Source organism: Bombus impatiens, unplaced genomic scaffold (genome assembly GCF_000188095.3).
Source record: "Bombus impatiens unplaced genomic scaffold, BIMP_2.2 scf_0020, whole genome shotgun sequence".
Taxonomy (NCBI): domain Eukaryota; kingdom Metazoa; phylum Arthropoda; class Insecta; order Hymenoptera; family Apidae; genus Bombus; species Bombus impatiens.
The window spans coordinates 868,519-889,872 of NT_176439.1; the positions used below are offsets into that span (position 1 = coordinate 868,519).

The 21,354-nt window shown below is 34.7% G+C and overlaps 4 protein-coding genes across 11 annotated transcripts in view; 1 reads left to right on the plus strand and 3 right to left on the minus strand.

The window, feature by feature from the left end:
* Positions 1-6,403, plus strand: part of LOC100743330 (ABC transporter G family member 20) — a 51,074-nt gene extending 44,671 nt beyond the window's left edge. For all 5 annotated transcript variants that reach the window (XM_012384406.3, XM_033320000.1, XM_003484696.4 and 2 more), the window contains 10 exons: positions 276-369; positions 1,999-2,166; positions 2,319-2,453; positions 2,551-2,696; positions 2,789-2,996; positions 3,086-3,263; positions 3,478-3,664; positions 3,736-4,001; positions 4,416-4,502; positions 5,166-6,403. In XM_012384406.3, the coding sequence (XP_012239829.1) occupies positions 276-369; positions 1,999-2,166; positions 2,319-2,453; positions 2,551-2,696; positions 2,789-2,996; positions 3,086-3,263; positions 3,478-3,664; positions 3,736-4,001; positions 4,416-4,502; positions 5,166-5,380 (1,684 nt within the window). In that variant the 3' untranslated portion in view covers positions 5,381-6,403. The remainder of the gene's footprint in view (positions 1-275; positions 370-1,998; positions 2,167-2,318; positions 2,454-2,550; positions 2,697-2,788; positions 2,997-3,085; positions 3,264-3,477; positions 3,665-3,735; positions 4,002-4,415; positions 4,503-5,165) is intronic.
* On the minus strand, positions 5,683-8,526 carry LOC100743455 (retinol-binding protein pinta). The gene is made up of 5 exons (XM_003484697.4): positions 8,103-8,526; positions 7,851-8,010; positions 7,203-7,308; positions 6,639-7,008; positions 5,683-6,560 (listed from the first exon to the last, which is right to left on the minus strand). The coding sequence occupies exons 1-5, from the start codon at positions 8,254-8,256 to the stop codon at positions 6,481-6,483; spliced, it is 870 nt and encodes a 289-aa protein (XP_003484745.1). The 5' UTR covers positions 8,257-8,526; the 3' UTR covers positions 5,683-6,480.
* Positions 8,527-8,919: 393 nt separating this feature from the next.
* LOC100743577 lies at positions 8,920-11,725 on the minus strand. 4 transcript variants are annotated; one of them, XM_033320032.1, is made up of 5 exons: positions 11,622-11,725; positions 10,847-10,933; positions 9,912-10,055; positions 9,131-9,583; positions 8,920-9,038 (listed from the first exon to the last, which is right to left on the minus strand). In XM_033320032.1, exons 2-5 carry the CDS (start codon positions 10,859-10,861, stop codon positions 8,964-8,966), a joined length of 687 nt encoding a protein of 228 aa, XP_033175923.1. In that variant the 5' UTR covers positions 10,862-10,933; positions 11,622-11,725; the 3' UTR covers positions 8,920-8,963. The 4 variants fall into 4 exon arrangements, with proteins under 4 accessions (XP_033175923.1, XP_033175918.1, XP_024222870.1 ...); XM_033320027.1 differs by having other exon boundaries at positions 10,844-10,933; XM_024367102.2 differs by lacking the exon at positions 11,622-11,725 and adding an exon at positions 11,039-11,525 and having other exon boundaries at positions 10,844-10,935.
* A 132-nt stretch (positions 11,726-11,857) lies between these two features.
* LOC100741528 (kinesin-like protein KIF9) lies at positions 11,858-20,775 on the minus strand. The gene is made up of 13 exons (XM_033320047.1): positions 20,474-20,775; positions 20,232-20,383; positions 15,051-15,144; positions 14,633-14,815; positions 14,378-14,563; positions 13,869-14,083; positions 13,453-13,806; positions 13,288-13,387; positions 12,954-13,077; positions 12,761-12,879; positions 12,555-12,689; positions 12,080-12,472; positions 11,858-11,973 (listed from the first exon to the last, which is right to left on the minus strand). Exons 1-13 carry the CDS (start codon positions 20,585-20,587, stop codon positions 11,908-11,910), a joined length of 2,235 nt encoding a protein of 744 aa, XP_033175938.1. The 5' UTR covers positions 20,588-20,775; the 3' UTR covers positions 11,858-11,907.
* Between the last annotated feature and the right edge of the window lie 579 nt (positions 20,776-21,354).

Consider the following 21,354-nt stretch of genomic DNA (forward strand, 5'->3'; position numbering starts at 1 on the left):
TGAGGAGTATTATTATTATTATTTTATTAGTATTATTATTTTTTATTCGTAAACAATTACCGATAACGACCCAAAAATATATTTGGAGTAGAGACACACTTGGAGCGTTAAGCGTTAAGTAATTGATATTCTTCTGATAGCAGAAGAGCGCAGAAGTTGGTTTTTAGAAAATAGCTTCCGCCATTAAGATCCTATAAAACGAATCGATCGCTAATTCCTTTGTATTCGTGTCACGTATTATGATTCTTGCGACTACTACGTGTTCTCTGTTACAGCATCTGGAACCACTTGGTCCAAATCACGAAGGATGGTTTCAAGACCGTCATCATAACCACACACTACATCGAGGAGGCCCGACAGGCACACACTGTACGTCAAAACTTACGTAATACGATCGTTGCTACGTAATAAAAATATTCGGAGCACAATATCGGTGCATACGTGGGAATACAAATCGCAATGCAACTGGAGTCGTTGCCAAACAAAATCGTCCGACGATTACGATAATGATCGCATATTAAAATTGCGCAATCTTCTGGTTTCCTTTCGACGATCTTTAAGTGACGACATTTTTAAGTGAAAAAAGGAGAGAGGAAAATTTTGCAGAAACCTAAACTAGTAAAATTTTATAAATTTCTGCTACAAATTATTAGAAATCGAGCAAATCGTGTTAATTGATATGGGTTTGGGGTTATCAATTAATCGATACACGCAGATTCGATTTTCTCCAATATATTTTTCCGCCTCGTACAACACGTCTTAACACACAGAATACACTCGGTCAATTAACACGTGGTCGACTTCTAAGACAAAAAAGCGTCGTTAGAAGTCGTACCAACTTAGCTTAGTAACTAGCGATCATGCCAACCTGACATTTCTCAACAAATTGAAGGGAAAGAAGAAACTCGCGGAAAGCGGGAAAGATGCTTTGGAAACTTGAGAGTGTAATTTGAAATTAATTTCCGCAAAATTCTTGTACGTTGAATTTTATAGTTGGCGCTTTATAGCTCGTGTATTCTTAAAAAATTTCGCAATTATTTCTATAAGGATAAAGAAAAGATTGATGTAGTACGATGTCTACCCAATGGCTACTTAATTAATAGCTTAATTAATAGCCGATTCGTTTGAACATTATGTAAATTACAAGCCTATTTGCTTTTGACATCCTTTGATCGCTAATTCTCGGCATCGTTAAAAATTCTCGTATTACATTTTCAAACAGATAGCTACATCACTTCGTTTATAATTTATGCAAAGAAGAAATATCCATCAAGATTTGCCAAAGTTCAATATAAAATATCCTATTCCCGCTGTTCGAATAAAGAATTTCAATGAAATCATTTGCAATGATAATTATAGCAAGTCCTAAGACTTTTGTCGCTGTTTTACGTAACTCTCTTTGGCTTCACCTTAAAACAAAATTCAATCGAAACGCTGCGATTACCAAGTATAAAATATAATAAATAAAAATAGACTTTCGGTTTGGTTCGGGGCGAGGGTGACACGCGGACGGAGAGCTTTGTGGAAAAAGGGAAGTGCGAAGGGAAAAAGGAGAAGGAAGCACAAAGTGACGCGAAGAAGGGAAAATAAAGGATGAGAATACGAGGAAAAAGTGAAAGAAAAGCGAAAAGAAGTCAGGAACGAGAGAGAGGTAAGAATTAGAAAAACTAGAGGAGAAGAGGTTGGGAAGGCAAAAGCGCGGCAAATAAAGTAAGGAAAAGACAGATGGCGTTAAACAGAGTAAGACCAAGGAACGCGGGTAAAGCGGGAGATAAGGCAGATTTCAAAAACACATTGGATAATAAATAAAAATAACAATGATCGGTTGATAAATCGTACGTTACAAATTTTGTACATTTTTGCATATTCGAATTTTCTGAGAATGCACAGACTCTGTTATTAAAAATTGCAAACGACTTATGCATTTCGAGGAAATTCGACTTTGTTCGAAGAGGAGGCAAAGTCATACAAGTATCTGTAAAAATTCTCTGTCAACAGATCGGATTGATGAGGAGCGGTCGCTTGCTAGCCGAGGAATCACCCAGGGCTCTCCTCACAATGTTCAACTGCACTTCTCTCGAAGAAGCTTTCCTGAAACTATCGCGACAGGAAGGACAGAACAGCCAACCACCAGCAGAATTAAATATCACGAATAATATTAGTCTGGTAAGAAAAACGAGATCGTACGTTACTAAAATATTATTCATGATATCACCTAAAATATTTGCTATACGAAAAAAGATATTATATTTCTTAAAACAAAGACCTTCAAATTTCACGGAAAACGCAAAGAATTAATCTTGACCACGTATTTGCAGGCATCTCTGAACTGGGGCAAGAAGAACGAACCGGTGTACGTGACGGAAGAGTCAGGCGTCGTTGGCTTAAACTTCCACCAAAGTAAAGAGGTCCTCATTCATGACTCGACGAATGGTATCGGAAACCACTACGATGTAAGAGCACTTCTGCTTGTCTGCAGTATCTACGATATTTGAAGCAAATCTCTAGAACTTCCTTGAATCGCGTGTCTTCTTTCTTTCTATGAAATAGATAAACGGAAGGCCGCTATCCGCAATGAAGAACTCGTCGTTTATTAACGATTGCTCTGACATAAGGGAGTGCTACGGTATAACGAACAGTGGCAAAATGAAAGCGTTATTGCAGAAGAACTTTTTGCGTATGTGGAGAAATGTGGGGTAAGTTTTTCTTGCGTTACATGGGATAAAGACAACGCTATATTCTGCTCTTTGTTAGATGAAGATAATAAAATTGTCTTTTATATTCACAGAGTGATGCTGTTCATTTTTGCGCTGCCAGTAATGCAAGTAGTCCTATTTTGTTTAGCAATTGGTAGGGATCCAAAAGATTTGAAAATAGCGATAGTCAATCACGAAATGGTCTATGGAAACGAATCTTGTCCGACAACGGAGGATTGTAACTTTTCGCATCTTAGTTGTCGATATCTAAAATTTCTGGACGAAGATATGATAACTATAGTAAGATATATATATATGTATATATATATAATAGAGAGTGACTTTGTAGTTTTAATTTGCAGTTACTAAAAGGAACATTTATGTTTTAGAAATATTATCCTGATCCGGAATCAGCCAGAGATGCAGTTCGCGATGGAGACGCTTGGGGAACTCTGTATTTTACAGAGAACTTCACCGACGCTCTTGTTGCGAGAATGGCCTTGGGAAGAGAAGCTGACGAGGAGACGTTAGATCAAAGCGAGATCAGAGTCTGGCTGGATATGTCCAGTAAGTTTTCGAGTCATTAGAACAATATGCAGCACTATTCGTGTTTCAAGAGCTATATTTTATATCAATGTGAATTTAGTATTAATCACAATTCTCTTGAATATATCGCTTCTGAAATACAAAATGAAAAATATAGCTAGCCAGAAACTTTTGCATATCGCTCTATTTCTCCAAATTTTAAGACGTAACCAATTACTACGATTTATTATTGCAGATCAACAAATAGGTTTGATGTTAGCCAGAGAATTTCAATATTCGTACAGAGACTTTGCCCAAGATCTTCTATCAGCCTGCAAACAGAACACAAAGCTAGGCGACGTACCGATTCAGTTTAAGGATCCAATTTATGGCTCTAAAGAGCCCAGTTTCACCGATTTCGTAGCACCAGGAGTAATTTTAACGTGAGTAAAAATCAATATACCACGTTGTTAATTTTATCATGAAGATCATCGTCAGAATGCTTTTCTTGCAGTATTGTCTTCTTCTTGGCTGTGGCTCTCACTTCTTCTGTTTTGATCATCGAGAGAATGGAGGGTCTTTTGGATAGAAGCTGGGTAGCTGGAGTTACACCGGCAGAGGTTCTTTTCTCTCATGTGATTACACAATTCGTGGTGATGTGCGGACAAACTGCATTAGTACTCATCTTCATGCTCGCTGTCTTTGATGTTGAATGTCAAGGACAACTCGGCTGGGTGATCGTATTGACGATTCTTCAGGGCCTTTGTGGCATGTGCTTCGGTAAGTTCAAAATCCATAATTGATTCTTGAAATTTCTGTGTACAACGATCAACCATTAGGTAACAAGAGCTGAATTAATGCTGACTCGTGCAGACATTTCATTCCAAGATTTATTACTTTCTACAAGTATCATATTATTAAAATAAAATATTCGATATTTATGACAATGATTCAACCTCTACTAGACGAGGGTTAAAGATAAATTTGTACAAATTTTGTTCGCTATTTGCTCAAATAGAAGTAAGTTTATACAACCTAGCCTGAGAGGATTATTCACATCCTAAAATCGTTCTTGTATTTCATTTTCTATTTCATCGTCTGTCTGACGAAACATGTTGATCGACTTTTCCTTAAGATAAGTTAACGGAACAAATTAGAGGAAAGATTCATTTATGTTTTTCTTCTTGTTTCTAGGGTTTGTAATTTCAGCGATTTGCGAACTTGAAAGGAATGCAATCCAGCTGGCTTTGGGTAGTTTCTATCCAACGCTTCTATTAAGCGGTACGTATGTTATATAAATTGAAAGCATGTAATGCACAAGATAAAAACAAGTAAAGTAAAAAGATATAGTCAATGATGCAATGAAATGTTTTTTTCGAACTGCGGAACCTCTTGTCACAGTGAAAAGCACAACATTTCCGTTAGAAAATTTCTTAATGTAAAAAACACACGAATTTAGCAACGATCATTGTGATCAAGTGTCAGCTAGTAAAAGTGAAAGTTATTCGCATTCTTAATTATGTTCCACTTGAAGATGCTCGGTTCGTACATTTAAGAAACATACAGTTGCGCGACATTAACCCAACCGAGAATATTATTGTAATATATAAGAATAATCAACGTATGTTGGACTTTGACTGCCCAATAATCAAAGATTAATTCACCGTTACTAGACTGCGAATATTTGTGCAAATTCATATTTTTATGTTATATAATAGAAAATAGATCCTTGCTAGAAAATTGATGTACCTACTAAATATTGCGAGCACTATAATTTAAATATTTATACATCTTTGTGCATTCTGTTTGTATTTGGAACTTCGAATTTTCCATGCATAAACATCCACAGTTTATTCATTCCAAGAAACTACTTCCCTTATATTTACCATCGTATCAATTAATTTACATCCAATATGTAATGTTGATTTATTTGCCGAATTTTAGGTGTGATTTGGCCGATAGAAGGTATGCCGAAGTTGCTTCGAGTCCTAGCTCAGTGTCTTCCACTGACAATGGCAACGACATCACTACGTGCAATGCTGACACGTGGCTGGTCCATGTCGGAATCGGATGTTTATTTCGGCTTCATCGCAACCATCGTCTGGATAGCCCTCTTCCTCACGATAAGCATAGTGGTACTGAGGCTCAAGCGCGGATAAGACTTGATCGTAGCATTTTCATATCGTTATTACCACGTGAAAGAGAGAAATCAAGCTAACGACACGTTGGTTCGACTCGAGCAACCACAGTCAGCCATCGCGTCGGTGGAAACTCGAAGCGAGGAAAGATCACTTCAACAGCTTCCTCGAGACGATCTCGTAGTACCCTCTGTGCGTGAATCTTCAGATATATGTGATGCTATTTGTGCGCTTGGTATCTTTTACGTGTGAATCAGGAACGAATGACTGTATATCTGATCCTTAGGGATTTCTTCTCTTTTATCCTCTCTTTTTATCCTTCCTTTTTTAATTCAACGTCTGTAATATAACATTTATTCGCACGACGATGCATTTTACTATGGATATCCACAAGTATTCATCGTCTCGTTTAAATTCACCTATTAAGAGAAAATATGCTGTACAGATTGCTTGGCGATGAATGAGACGATCTTTACTTAAATCCAATACAATGTGCCCTGGTATTTGTCGTAAATTTGTTGTAAGTGGTTAAGTTAACAAATAGCAAATTAGATATAGGACAGTTTTACTTGCCCATGACTTAAATGTATGTTTTATTTATCTTCTGACGTCAAGAGGAATTGTGTAGTTAAACGGGAAACGGAGAAAGCGTTTCTCTAAGCGTGGAATGGAAATACGTTTCCACGAGAGGAATATATGAAATAATGTATAAAAGCAAACTTTGACCGAGATAATTACCGGATGGATATATATATATAATTAGAATAATTAATATGCGCTAGTGTGCTTAGTGGTTCTAAGATACGAAATATGTACCATATTGTAGAATGTAAATTATAGCAATTATATTTTATACTTTATCGATCTTCTTGATTATTCGTGTTTTAGAGAAACGGTTACTTTGAATAAAATTATTCTGCAAGGAATACATAGGAAGCATGTTTTAGAACAAAAGAACAGAAGCACTGTATATTTCCGTTTTCCGTTCTCTATTTTCTGTTTAAAAATCATTTACAAAAAAAATAAAAAATATTTCAAGATGTCTATCACGTAGTTCTTTATTAACCATCTGAACAATTGCATGTGCAATCCCTCGTTATTGCAAATTAGTCTCAATCTAGTTACTTAATCAACGTCAATTTGTATTTTTCTTGCTCGGCGAACCACTCTCCGTTCTCTATAACCGTACGCTTCCAATACTCTGAAATGTAATTAAACTGGCACAATTATTATTCACCTTATCTACCTACATACGAAGACCTTATCAAATAAAATATACCACTTAATTCCTTCACTGTTCCATTCATACCGCCATATTCCTTTGGCAACATATTCACTGGCAAAGTTTCGTATAACTTTAATTTATCACGTGCATGAACATGTACTCTTTGTTTCAACTTTGTAGTCATAAAGCTTCTGAAAACGTTTAAGACTGTATTTATGAATTTGTGAGTATTGATAAAATCCAACGAGTAAATTCTAACAGGATAGCAGCCCTGCCATGCGTGAACTAGATTTTTAATAACACTCGGTGGTAATTGAAATACATGCTCATATGTAATTCCACTTATATCCAAGATAGCCGTTATACCGTGAATCGTTACGGATTCGTGGTCTCGTAAAGCTAGATCCAAAATCATCAACGATGCCTGAAAAAAGAAAAGTTATTTTATTGTTTCACAAAATAAATTAATTTTGGATTTCGTTCCTGTATACAAAGCAAAAATTTCGTTCGCGATTATACCTACGAATTTAACAAAATTATCAAATGCAACTACTTCGTTATTTCATTTGCAAACTGCAATTCCGCTCTACGATCACTAATATTCAATGTCTTTTATACCTTCAACATGTCTGACATTTTGTGTCTATTAGGAGAATGTGCTGCAGCACGTATTATCACAACCATTCTGCCTTCGTTATCTAATTTTCTTAAAGGCAAAAACACCCTGAAAAATTAAGCTTAAAAAGGAACAATTTTTTTACATACAAAGTGCATTTTTTAATTATATTATGGAAATCGCACGTTAAACATGTACGTGTAAAAAATATTACAAAGAAATTACTTTAGAACGTTATACATGAACGTGTAAAAAATATTGCGAAGAAATGATTTTAGAAGTACATACATATTACATTGTTGTAAGTATGGCTGACATGCAGAATTGAAACTGAAACAATAGTCGATTTATCATACTGTTACGATTTATCATACTCAGATAAGGTATCAACATCGGCATTATACCCAACCTCGAGCTTACGAAAAGATACTCACAATTTATAACGCTAAATGTGACCAAAGAGGCTAGAGATATCGATAACATAAATATTAAGCATTGTTTTCACTATATTTAATTTTTAGAAATAGCAATATTCAAGAAAGTCGAGACGCTATTGAAATATATTAATTTCCTAGATATTATTTAAAAGTATGTAAAAATCATTAATGAAGATATATAAAAATATACTTAAATATTTTTATAGACATTACCCCAAATCAAAGAGTTCTTGCAACTCTGGTAGAAATGGATCTCTGTTGCTATACCATTCTGGAAGATTCGCCCTCTGCTTATAATAATTCCATAATTTAGATTTTGTCTTCTCGATATTAAATTTGCATGCCCTCAAGAAACGTAGAATGAAAAAATCATCTATGAAAATATAAAATGCATATTTCCTTAATAGCAAAGTAATAAAAAGAAAGAGAAGTTAATGGTGAATGTTTAAAACGAATGATGAATACCAGTAGGTGCGTGTAAATCTTCATTCTCCGTTATCCATTGCCTTATTTCAGCAATTTTAATTGGTCTGGTTTCGTCTGTTTCATTCAAATTAGCCGCCATATACGCTTTCTCCTCCGTAGATAGTTGACAAGTATATTCATTTAACGTCGACATAATATTACATTAATTATTTGTCATTCGCCAGTAAAGACACCAAGAATTAGATTTTGTTTAATACTCTTTTTCGCATTTAAACAAACATCTTCAATATTAACATATATGTCACAAATAGAAGCAAGAGAGAACAAATATCGTAAATGCGCGATCTGCCGACATCGAACGTCGGTAGAGATCTAAACGATCTATAGCGCAAGTACAAAATAAATTAGAGACATCTATCGGAGTGTTTGCGATATCTGCACGTACGATTGAAAATATGTTTGTGCACTGAATCACTGATTACTGACCATTGGCCAAGGACAGGATAAATTGACATCACAGACGAAGCAAACTCGTCTGTGCCAGTAACACAGATAAGATCCGGTATGTACCATACTGAATCGGTAACATTGCATTTGACACGAAAATGGTGAAGTGAAAATAGTAATGATAATGGAGATTCATGAGACACGAAAAAGCATTATATATCACGCCTATTTTGCAACTCATCTGTAACAGAACTTTGCTTCTTGACTTAGTCCTAATAAATTTTTAAATACATTCTAAATGTCTAAAATATATACTAATCAAAATGAAGAACGTAATTTACGTTCTAATCAAAATGTATTTATTTTTGACACATCGAACTGATATAAATGTAAAACTGCAATAATTAAATTCTTTTTCATGTGTATACATATACTGACATCACGTTACGAGTTTTAATTATTTTTGTTTTCCCCGTTATTCTGAACCATACGCGGTTGCACCATAGTTTCCACAAGAAATATTTCCTTCTATATTACAAAAAAATTATTTTTAACAATCATAAAGTTCGATTAGCACCAATGGTAGTAGCACAGATGAAATTGTAATAGTTTAACCATACCTCGGTAATCTTAAGTAAAAGCTGCTGCAGTTGGTTGTATTTCTTTTCAAAGCTCTTGATTGGTTGTTTTTTTTCAGAATTATTCTGGAATTCTACGAGCGTCTTGTTTCGTTCCAAAAACTTTTCAACTCTTTGATAATAATCTTTCAAAAGGATCTTCAACTTCGAATATATCGAAAACAAAATATTTGTGAGAGATCCATCCATTATTAACATGCGCAAAATTAACATTTCCATATTAGCGAGAATATTCCTTCGATATGCAATACTATCAAAATTGTGAAAATATTCTTCGAAGACTACAAAATCTTCCTCATTTTCATATCCTCCCATCTCTATGTCCAAATATTCCATTTCATCGGCATCTTCTATATCTTCATCATCATTATCATCCAGAACGTCACTATCGTACACTATCAAATCCTCCATATTCTCCTTTAATTGTGTCTTATACTAAATTTAAGAAGTATTCAAGGATTATTTAATAACTAGAGTATAACTAGAATAACTGCGAATATTTTTATGAATATAATTAAAAATTCATGTTTTTATGAATGAAATTAAAAAAATGGAATTTAGTTAAAGAATAGCTTATTCATTTTATTATATTATTCTTATCTTATTTATAGTAAATATTATAACAGGTACCGTCCTTTATATTTTTTAATCTTCTACAAATGTACAAAAATTCGTAATTCATTAATACTATTAATACATTTTATTTCAAAGGACATCATAAACCAGTAACACGAATGCACGTTATTTTATATCTTAAACTTACTCGAGAGTAGCGATCTATAACGAATAGCATCTTCTTGTATTCGCACGAATGTCTTTTCAAACATACGTGCAATTCTTCCATTGTAAAGATATATCCTTTTCCTTCCTTTAATAATCTTTCAAGAAATGTTTCCTTCCGTAATAACTACAGACACGCAAATTGATTTTCGATGTAAAAGAATCGATAGAAAAAGATTTTATATAGGGTATCCTAGTAATAATCATGATACAATCGACAAACGATACTGCATGGCAAAATAAGTAGAAAATATAGAATAAAATTTGTTTATGTGGCACTTCATTTTCATTAAAATCGAATTTGAAAATTTATTTATAATAGTGTATAATATTCGCTTGTAGCATATGTAAATTTGGTTAATTAATTACTGGATACTAGTAAACAATTAACAAAAGATTATTCTATATGCAGAAACAGGTAAGAAATGTAGAATAAAATTTTTCCATCTAAGATATCGTTTTTAAAAAACTACATTTGAACAGGTTTAGTTAAGAATACATAAATTAAATAATATCATAGTGATACATAATATTATTATATTATAACTTAAGTTACCATAGTCTGAGCTAATTATCATTACATGATAGATTGTACGCACGCAAATTACAATAATGAAAAAAGAAGTTAAGAATTTATCTGATACACGTGTACTTGATAAATTTTCAAAGTTGATTTTGATTTGATTTTTTCAAATTCTCACACACAGAATAACCTCATGTCGATTATTTATTCTTGTCCAACGAAGAACAGGTCAAATCCGAGTATACTTGATAAATTTTCAAATTCGATTTTCTTAAAAACGGTGGGCAGTGAAGATAACTTATCCTATATTTCCGACGTGTTTTCCACATAAAATTACTCCCTCGCCTATTATACCATGATATACTGTGACAGTCTGTATATAGCGTACTTACTACCTTTTTACTTGTCATTCTAACAAGTAAGATATGGCAACTTTCGTTAATATTCTTAAACACCAGCGCTAAGTGCACACAGTTTTTATCCTAGAGTCAAATATTTTATAAAACTAAACAAAACCCAAATTCCATTGTAAGCTTTTTAAATTACACTTGAACTGAAAGTAACTTAAACATATACAAAACAAGATTTCGATTTTCTCAGAATGTTTCATACACTATTCACAACTGAAACAATTGACAGCTAACAAAATCTATCTTCGTCTGCTGTCGAACGGTTAACTGAATTTCTGTTTACAATTTTGTAACGTGACACTAACAGTCGGATAAGACGATTTGGCCAACAACGGTCCACGAATATGAAGATCAAACCGATGTTAGTAAAGTGTCTTAGTTCCTTTTCCTATTACTCGTAAGTTAATCCTCTAAACATAGTAAATTTTTCTGTCGTATAGAAATTGGTTAATTTATATGATTAGATTAATCTTAGAATTTATAATCTTAAGAAACATTGTGATGCCTAGTGATTATATGTACATAACAACGTGTAATCAATTGTATTTGAATAGAAATGTATCGAAACGGTTAATATACACGTGATTATTAAGTTTTAGACTATGTACTGAATTGATTATGATAGTTTTAATTGATATAATCTGTATATAAAAAATAAAACTTATAGATCAAGTCGAAGACAAATAGATATTAAATTGATTTTAGTAGTACTTGTTAAATTATGCGTAATGTGGCATTAAAGTAAATGATTATAAATTACCTTCTGTACGGAAAATTTCCTAATATGGTGTAATTTTCACAATATCGATGAAAATCTGATGATTACCGTAAACAGTGACTTTTAACCGACAAAAATGAGTTTGTTTCTGTCGGTATGTATCACTGACGTAGTTCAATATGATATCGATAGATGGTATTCGTTCATTTTGGCGGTAAATTACCGCTTTCGTTTTAAATTCGAAATAAAGTTTAAATTTACTAAAAAATGCGTTTATTGATTTATTAAATATTAGTACTTATTGCTAAGAAGATAATATTTTTGTTAGCTACAGATTAGTACTAGCGCACGTCCCTTTATTGTCAAGTCGTGCTTTCTTCCTTTTCTCTGTTTCCTAATATGGAAGTTTAAAAAATTTATAAAATATTCAAAAAGATAAATTTTTGAAAATAATAACGGTATTAATTACAAAATATTTGAATTTAGAATGAAAAATTTACCTCTGTTTTACGCAATATTTCTCGTTGAAACTTGTCAAACTTGTGCCGAATCATATCGAACGATTTTTTCTCAGATTTTAGTAATGCTTTCATCGATTTATCAGTATAATGCAATAAATAGGCATTTCTTTCGCTATAGTCTCGAAAACCGGATTCCAATTTCGATTTCATTTCAAGATGTTGATTGGATAACGTGACAATTTCACGACGAGCTTGATCGACTTCTTCTTCTAAATTGATTAACACTTTTTGATAACACGAAATATCTCGCTCGATCGTTCTTTCGATTTCATATATTGTTTTGATCTCCTCTGGACTTTCTAATTTCATTATCTGTCGAATTTGCTGATGTTTGCTAAGTTTATCTCGTGCATCGTCTAAATTTCTCTTTGCCTAACGAATAATTTCGAAGAATTAACCATTTCAAATCTTTGGAGAAAATTTGTTTAAACATTGATAGTAAACTGCAATATACCTGGAAATATTTATCAACCATGTTTGTAAATCTTTGTCGAACAACGGCAAGAGTCCTTTCGTTTCTATCAAATATTTCCTTCATTTTTGCATATTTTAGTTCCTCTTTTAAGAAAGAATCAAATAAACGTCGAACCTTTTTTCAATATATGTAAATTAGTGACACATTCAAATGGTTCGAAGAAATGTAGTATAATAAAGTCTAACCGTCATAATATTCTCGCTATTAATTTTCAGAATTTGTTTAGACATTGCTGAATGTCTGTATTCCAGACTTTTGTCGGGAGAGAGTACATCTGCGTAGGGGCCTAAAGTCACGCCTATCGCTATTCAACGTTAAATTTTAGTTTTCTTATGAATATTCTTTAAAATTATATTAGCCGAGTAAGTGTTGGCTTACTAGATTTATCTAAACTACCAACTCTTTCTTCTAACTTTTTCGTATCTTCTTCAGTTTTAAAATCTTCTGCGGAACTCCTAACTCGTTTCCGTTTACTGACTTCATCTTCGGATAATTCAATTTCCTGTAAGTATTTCAATATACATAGCACGGATGAGCTATAAAAAAAACATTTATTAATAGACTACGGATTTGAAATTTGAAAAAGTGTGAAGATGCGCACATCATGTTTTTGTGTGTTTGTCGTGTTGTGTGTTTTCATTTCTTTAGTTATATTTAAAAACTATAAATTGTTGCATAAATATTCGCAATCTCATTAATCTCATAATCAAACCTTAAGTAGACTTTCTGCTGGGGTAGCTTCCGCTATACTTTTCACTAAACCCTCGTACGTCTCCTTTAACTTGTCAACTTCAACTTCCTTGACGCTTAATCTAACAATTCAATCATTTAGAAATCGAACCGAAAATTATCCCATAGATAACACAGATCATGCAACCTGTTATATAGATCCTTGATATTCTTTAGCAATACTTGAGCCTGAGACACACTAAACAACGTAAAATCCGAAATCTTGCCGTTTAAAAATAGAAGAATACTCCGATTGATCTGTTCCATCCGGGCCTTCGAGATATTCATGAATGCTTCTTGATGCAGAAGCATATCGTTCAACATCAGTTCCTTCTTCAACGCATTAACGTCCTCTCGGAGCTTATGCACTATCAAATCTGATTGATATTTAATATCTTCTTTTATCCTGACCGGTTTTAATCTTGCAATTTTAGCAGTGAATTTTAAAGTCGACAATGTGATGTCAAGATCTTCTCTTGTGATCCGAATGTGAGATATCAACCTATTTTAATTACATTATATACCGCGGCTTGAAATTTATGATACAAATGAAATTTTCATTACCGAATTATGGAAGAGACCAAAAGAGTATTTCCCAAAATCTTCAGCAAATTACTGGAGCGTATTACGTTAACGACGGATGATCTTGATCTTCCTACATACGAAAAGAATTGCTCGAGCTCAGTCTTCATTAAATTCGCCACACCTATATCCACGGCCGGTTTCCCACAATTATTTCTTCCCACTGTTCCTGTGCCAGCTGCTTCCACGATATGTACCTAACGTTTTAATTAAATTCCTAATTAATCATTAAAGACTATCGTCAGATTAAAAGTTTACGTCGTGCGAAAATTTTATCTCAATACTACAGGATAATTGGATTCGATCGAACTTATTGATATCTAAAATGAAAAAATGCAAATGCAGTGAAATTTCATCGATAATATCGCGATTTCCTTCTACGATGACTTTCGAAGCTTAAAGCGAGATTAACGAGCAAACGTTTCAAGTTCTACGATTCTCAGTGCCTCAATCCGTAAAATTTGTAGACGGATCACGAGTCGAACAATTACTTTGGCTGTGGTTACAATGCCCCAGGATGTAATTAGGCTCGTGTTAGACACGTGAAAGGTAATCACAGACGTGGCTAAATGAGACGCCGGATAAGCCGATTCTTTCGCAATCGATCTTCTGACTTCCCCTTCGAAAATTCTCTTCAAACCTTCTTTTTCGTTATCCATGCACACCACGGAGATATCCTGGAATTTTTCTCACTAAAATTCTATCGGACGTCTCGTTGCATTTTTTCGTAAAATATTTTATAACACCTTGAAGGGTTCTCGATCGTTTATCTTGACTTTATTGTTATCCGTGTCAGAGACCAGTAAATCTCTCGCCTCTTTCCCGTACAACTCGACAAAGCTGACATGGTACTCTATCTTGCTGACTTCCGTTCTGTTCGCTTTTTCAGCGAACATTCGGGACAGAAGTCGAGTGACCAGGCCTCTGTGCTGAGAAAACGAATGTCATCACTGTGTTTGCACAATTGATGAACTCATAGCAAAAACGGTCCTCGTCTAGATTTCTCTTCTTCGGGAAAGAGAAAGAATATTCTAGGATCTTTAATTTCTTTCTTTTAAATTCGTCATATTTAAAATTACGTAAAAAGTCATGAACTTTGAGAAGAATTGTTTTTGTTAAGAGCTCCTTAAAATCGAAAATACAAAATATTCGACATAATCGTACTTCCCAGTTGTTTCTCAGACCGCTCATGGTGAAACTCTTTCCTGAACCACTTTGTCCGTAGCCCATCAAAATACAGCTCACACCGTCTAAAATTCTGAAATTGCGGTTCTTCGACTATATATTATATATACTTCCTATTTATAATCGATACCGTTTAAGACTTCCGTTGTTTGAAAAATTACTAACTCGATGATCTATAACGGAAGTCTCGAACAGCACTCACCAGAAGGTAACACAGTGACTCGTGAAAGTGTTGAAACACTAACGGAAACATTATTTTAACGTATCATGTATCTTATATGTCAATCAAATTCGAAGATGGTATCCCACTGGGGGTAGCCATCCACATGTTATATTACTATATCACTAAGCTATAATATTCTACCAAATGTCCTATTGGACAAATTGTAAAATGTAAATAAATAAAAAAATAAAAAAATATAAATAAATAAATAAAATATAAATAAATAAATAAATAAATAAATGTATCTTATATAAAAGACTTTTATGACACATATACATGATACGACTATCATGATCATCAAACTAGTAATTTATATGCAATTTCATACTTTTTTTTAAAAGATAATTACAAAAATGGTGTTTAAGTAGAAGGTTGTTTTGCTTATTAAATATGTCGGAGATGAAAGAACATCGGGATTTCCCGTCCGGAATGTTGGAAAAACCCCAATACTCTAGTCCAGACTTTTACTATAGCTGCATTTAAGTAATAAAAATAAGAAATAGTTTTAATGTTCCAATCTGATTTTATGACGATGGGTTCGGGCTCGAAGTGACATAGCGGGTCACTAGACGTAACCACGGTCACGGGAGAGACGTGTACCTGACAGAGGTATGAAATGATTATATGGCTCTCCTTAAAAATAAAGTGTATTTTCGCGAGGAGAGACGTCAACGGGAGTCGTAAATTCCCGTTACGATTATAGCAATCGACACCACGAGTTGATCGATCCCCTGATTTCAGTTAAGATAATAGGGGTGATTCAGTTAGTAGGGGTGATTCACAGAATTATAAGTTTTTATTTCCAACAGTCAATTTACACTGTTGAGTAGATATAATTCCTAGATGACAACTTGTCGCCCGAAGGTAAGATAGATATGCACGCTAGAGCAAGGCTCTTATAATTTAACTTCGTATGTTAATGGATGTAGCACTAGAGGACACTTAATAAAGGAAGTGAGTGTTCGTGCTTAGACTTAGACGTCAAGCGTTAGATTTGTACTTAGTTGTTGACTTTTCTAGCGGTGTAGAAGAATTAAAGTTGAGTGACGATGCTGTGTCGGAGGAAAGCTAGCGATGGGTGTGTCTATCGCATCGGATTTGATCATGACATTTTGGATCAGGAAGTGAGGGCAGTATACATTGCTTCTGATTGAATAAACGAGGGTAGGTGGATTAGGAAGGTCTTGGCCGCCCTCGATAGAAAGTTGATAGTAGGAAGCATCCAAACCTGCCCCCAGGTTACCATCAACAATGCAACAGTTCCTAGCAGGGACTCAGTCCGATACCTGGGCATGACCCTGGACAGGAGACTAACGTGGAAAAAACACATCTCAGGATAAAACGAAGCAACTAAAGGACAAACTAAAAAAACTCTATTGGCTCACGGGCCGACGCTCCAAACTAAACATACAGAATAAAATTACCCTCTACAAGACCGTAATAAAACCTGTCTGGACCTACGGAATCCAACTATGGGGAACAGCAAGTAACTCCAACATCGAAATACTACAACGCTTCCAATCGAAAACGCTAAGATCCTTAATAGACGAACCTTGGTATGTTACCAAGAAACCATCCATCGCGACCTCAAGATACCCACAGTCAAAGAGGAAATAGCAAAATATAGCGACAGGTATAGCAAAAGATTCAACAAGCACCGAAACCCCATAATCACTGGACTACTTGATACGACGGACCAGATTCGCAGGCTGAAGAGGCACTACCCGCTAGACCTAAACGCTAGATTCATTTAGTTATCCAAATTAAGCATATGCACTTACTTATAATACTTATCAATTGTACCTATCTATAATAAGTATTAACTTATTATAAATAAACAGCCATGTCACTGCGCCACGCCAGAAAAATTACTGAAAATTCTCAACGCGAGAATTGATTGTAATTTCAACAAATAAATAAAAAAAAAAGTAGGAAGCATCGTACGTGAGAAAAACTAACAATCCCTTGTCAAGCCGTAGTAGACCATAGTCTTTAGAAATGATTCGCAAGAAGATATTTCTTGGGTCTGAAGGACCTTAGCTAGCAAAGTAGTAGGATTTACGATGGGTCCTTAAGACTATTGAGGGTACGTCGTAAGGATAAGCGGACATCTGGTGTCCGGCTGGCCCGCAGTGTATGGCCTGGTCCAGGTAGACGGTCGCTCGACCTAACGCAAAGGTTGACCCGAGAAGTGGGGACAGGAGTATATAAGGGCAGTTTCTTTTGGACTACGGGTGAGTTAGTTTCTTAGTTGGACGAATTGCTGATTGAGTGAGTTATCGAGAAGTTACCCGAATCGAGTATTACGTTGATACTTGTCCTCTCGTGGACCGTGGATTCGTCATCGAACCTGAATTTGTTGTCACCATCATCTCGACCATCCTATCGCCATTACTCATAGCCTCTTGTAGTGCCCCTATTTGTACCAATAAACATTAGCTACATCCACGACGGTAAAGTAAGTAAAGTTCATCGAACGCCCCAAAATGCCAACTTGACTCCGACTAAATATTATAAGGATTTTACCTTTTATGCGTTTTTATGAAACACGTAATATATTCACAAAATGATTCTATGATAAGTGTCTAAATACTAAAAAGTGTCGATTTCTACATAGTGGAAGCATCAACTGGTGGATCAAGTCATCCAGGTGAGTCCATTTTACCCCGATTTTGGAGCCGAGTGTTCACTAATTAAAGAATCCGTAGTCTTGAGATTTTCTGGCAAAAGAACGATTGATATAGTCGTAATGCGAGGAATGAGAAATATTTGTACATCTCAACTCTTGTCCGTTGCCGGTGTTAGTGGTTTTACATTAGAAATAAATTCGTCATGTCCTCACTGATAGTTATTTTAAAATATGATACCGTGATTGACCGTGAAATTTTAAGTCAAGGTTTTGACGTAATATTACACAAAGCAAGGTTTTGACATAATATTACACAAAATAGCCTCGCTATGTGTAAGACAAATAATTCTGAATATTCTAATTTCTTCCTTGCTGCAATTTTTTTTAAAGCCGTCAAAGCGTTTGCCACAGAGATCCCCAGAGGTAGTCGCATGCCAGGTCTTCTGTGCCATTTGATCCTTTTTCTGGTTGTGGTGACATAAGAAACCATTTGGTAGGAGTGATCTGTACCACACTTTTCTTCATTGTATTCAACAGCGGTTGGTGATTTTAATGTTGAGAACAAACAAAACGAAAGATCATTCTTGAGATTCCTTTGAAAACACGTATGGCAGCCAACGTGTCATTCGTACGTTGTTGTTTATTTGGACCATGTTCTAATCATTGCCTACTCCATGGATCAAGCTCTAGAAACATTGTACACCGTATTAAATATCCTCGTAAATGCCGAATTTTCTTCTAATTTTTCTAAATGCTCTTTCCCAAACACGTCGGTACTCTATTTGGGACATGTAATTCATAACGGAAAAGTCCGCCCCAATCCGGGTAAAATACAAACCTTGAGTCCTTTACCTGAACGACCGTCACACAGCATAGACAGTTCATAGGTTTAGCTTTTTATTTCCGAAAATTCGTCCCTAAATCTTCGCAGGTAATGAAACCCTTGTACGCACTTACTTCCGATAATAAAAACATAACTTGGACGGATAGGCAAGAAAAGAATAAGGCAAAAGATAATTTCTATCTAGACCGACGCGCCGGTGTTAATGGTATTTGACCCGACCTATCCGATAGAACTTCATACAGACGCTAGTTCGGATGGATATGGGGCTATTTTAATGCATAAGACGGAAGAAAAAATAGAGTAATAGAATATTACAGTATAAGGATTAGCCCTGCGGAATCTAAGTATCATTCATATGAACTGAAGATGGTAGCAGTTGTTAAACGCTGCTAAACATTTTCGCCACTAATTACATGAAAGAGAATTTCTTGTTGTCACTGGTTGCAATTCCTTGAAGGCATCTAATAATAAGGTGATACTTACTTACAAACCTTTAGTTTTGACATTGTGTATCGAGAAGGTAAACGAATGGCTCACGTAGATTTCTTTCCGCGGAATCCCATAGACATTGATCATAATATAATTAACGAAGTCAAGGAAAAGAAATTAATCTGACCGAAATCTCAGAAGCTTGGCTTTTAACAGAATAACGTCGGGATCCACAAATTTCAGAAATCGTCACTAAATTGCAAAATGAAGAGCTCGCGGAAGATGTCGCAAATGCGTATGAATTACGATCTGGTACCCTTTATCGTAAAATACAAAGAAAAGGCAGGACTCTCTCCTTGCCCATTGTCCCAAGAGATTTTATGTGGTCCGTTATTAACCATGCGCAACAGTCAATTATGCACTTAGGTTGGGATAAGACGCTTAAAAAACTGTTAAGAATGGCGAAATATGTTCGTAAATTCATTGAGAACTGTCATGCTTGTCGAGTTTCGAAGGCTAGTTCAGGTAAAATACCAGCTGAACTACATCCTATTCCTAAGGCCAGCATACCATACCTTGGCATACAGTTCACGTGGACCTAACGGGCAAACTAAGCAGTAAAAGTGATTCGAAATAATATGTCATTGTTTTCTTTAGTAAGTTGCGTAAGGACGAATTGCTGATTGAGTTATCGAGAAGTTACCCGAATCGAGTATTACGTTGATACTTGTCCTCCCGTGGACCATGGATTTGTCATCGAACCTGAATTCGTTGTTACCATCATCTCGACCATCCTATTGCCATTACTCATAGCCTCTTGTAGTGCCCCCATTTGTACCGATAAATATTAGTTGCATCCGCGACGGTAAAGTAAGTAAAGGTTCATGGAATTCCCCAAAATGCCAACTTGACTCCGACAAATATTATAAGGATTTTACCTTTTATGCGTTTTTATGAAACACGTAATATATTCACAAAATGATTCTATGATAAGTGTCTAAATACTTTCATGAGCCGCTGTACATCTTTCTTTACTTTGGCGCGAGGTCTTCGGTTGTAACATGGTAAACCTCTTCTTGCGAAGAGTCACAAAATATTCCATCTGTTTGAAAGCACCAGTAAGTTGGTTTCTTCGAAACGGCTATTCTATTTGGTTGCATTTCTTGTAGACACCGTACGTAGACCTTCTGCATCGAGTCAGGAAGAAATTGTTCCTTTCTAATATCCAATTATCGAAGAGAATAGTCATATCTCAGGTGGAAGAGGAATTTCATTACCTTGCGTTCGATGTCGATTCTCACGCACGATTTACACGGTCTCTCAACTGGAAGAATTCTGATGAAAATCTTCATGTTTTTCTCGTTAACATTCGCATCATCGTAATCCGTCATACTCAAGAGAAAGCTATTCGTTTGAGGCTATTGCGTTACGATTATTTTGTTGATGGTGCGAAGTTATGAATGATTAAAGGCTTTCTTCTGGACATTCATTTTTTCGGGGAATTTCTATTTTTTTTTTTTTTTTTTGTTGCCGTAACATTTTTTAGAGTCGATTGGTGTAACCCTAACGAATGGAGGGTAATTGATGACATATTGTGACAGATACTTAAAAAAAAAAAACCGATAATAACATATGCTTGTGTAATTTTAGTTTTGTGGGTTTCCGAAAACAATAATTTGCATGTAGAATATATAGAATTATATTGAAAATACAAAAGACCTGCAATTCTAATTTCTACTTACATTGATTACGTATTATTCTTATAATATACAGCATCTTACACTTAATACATATGTATATTTATATCATATTCTGTGAAAAACGTTATATCGGAAAATCGTCAACGTGATACGATTAATATCGAGTCTTTTATTTCGTAATAGTCGAATACAAATCACACATTGTGCTATTGCGCAAAGCGACTCGTATATTAACTATACGAAAAAATTGTAACTTTCTTTAACACATAAAATTATAAATTAATAATATGCTTATCTTTCAATGAAATAAAAACTCAAAACCTCCTAAAGATCTTGGAGTACGAAAGTTACAGACGACTTCTTCAATTACAAATGAATTTATCGAATCATACAATATTACACTTTACCTTATTTTTGTATTCTTTTTTTTTATCATTTTTACTAATTATCATCATTTT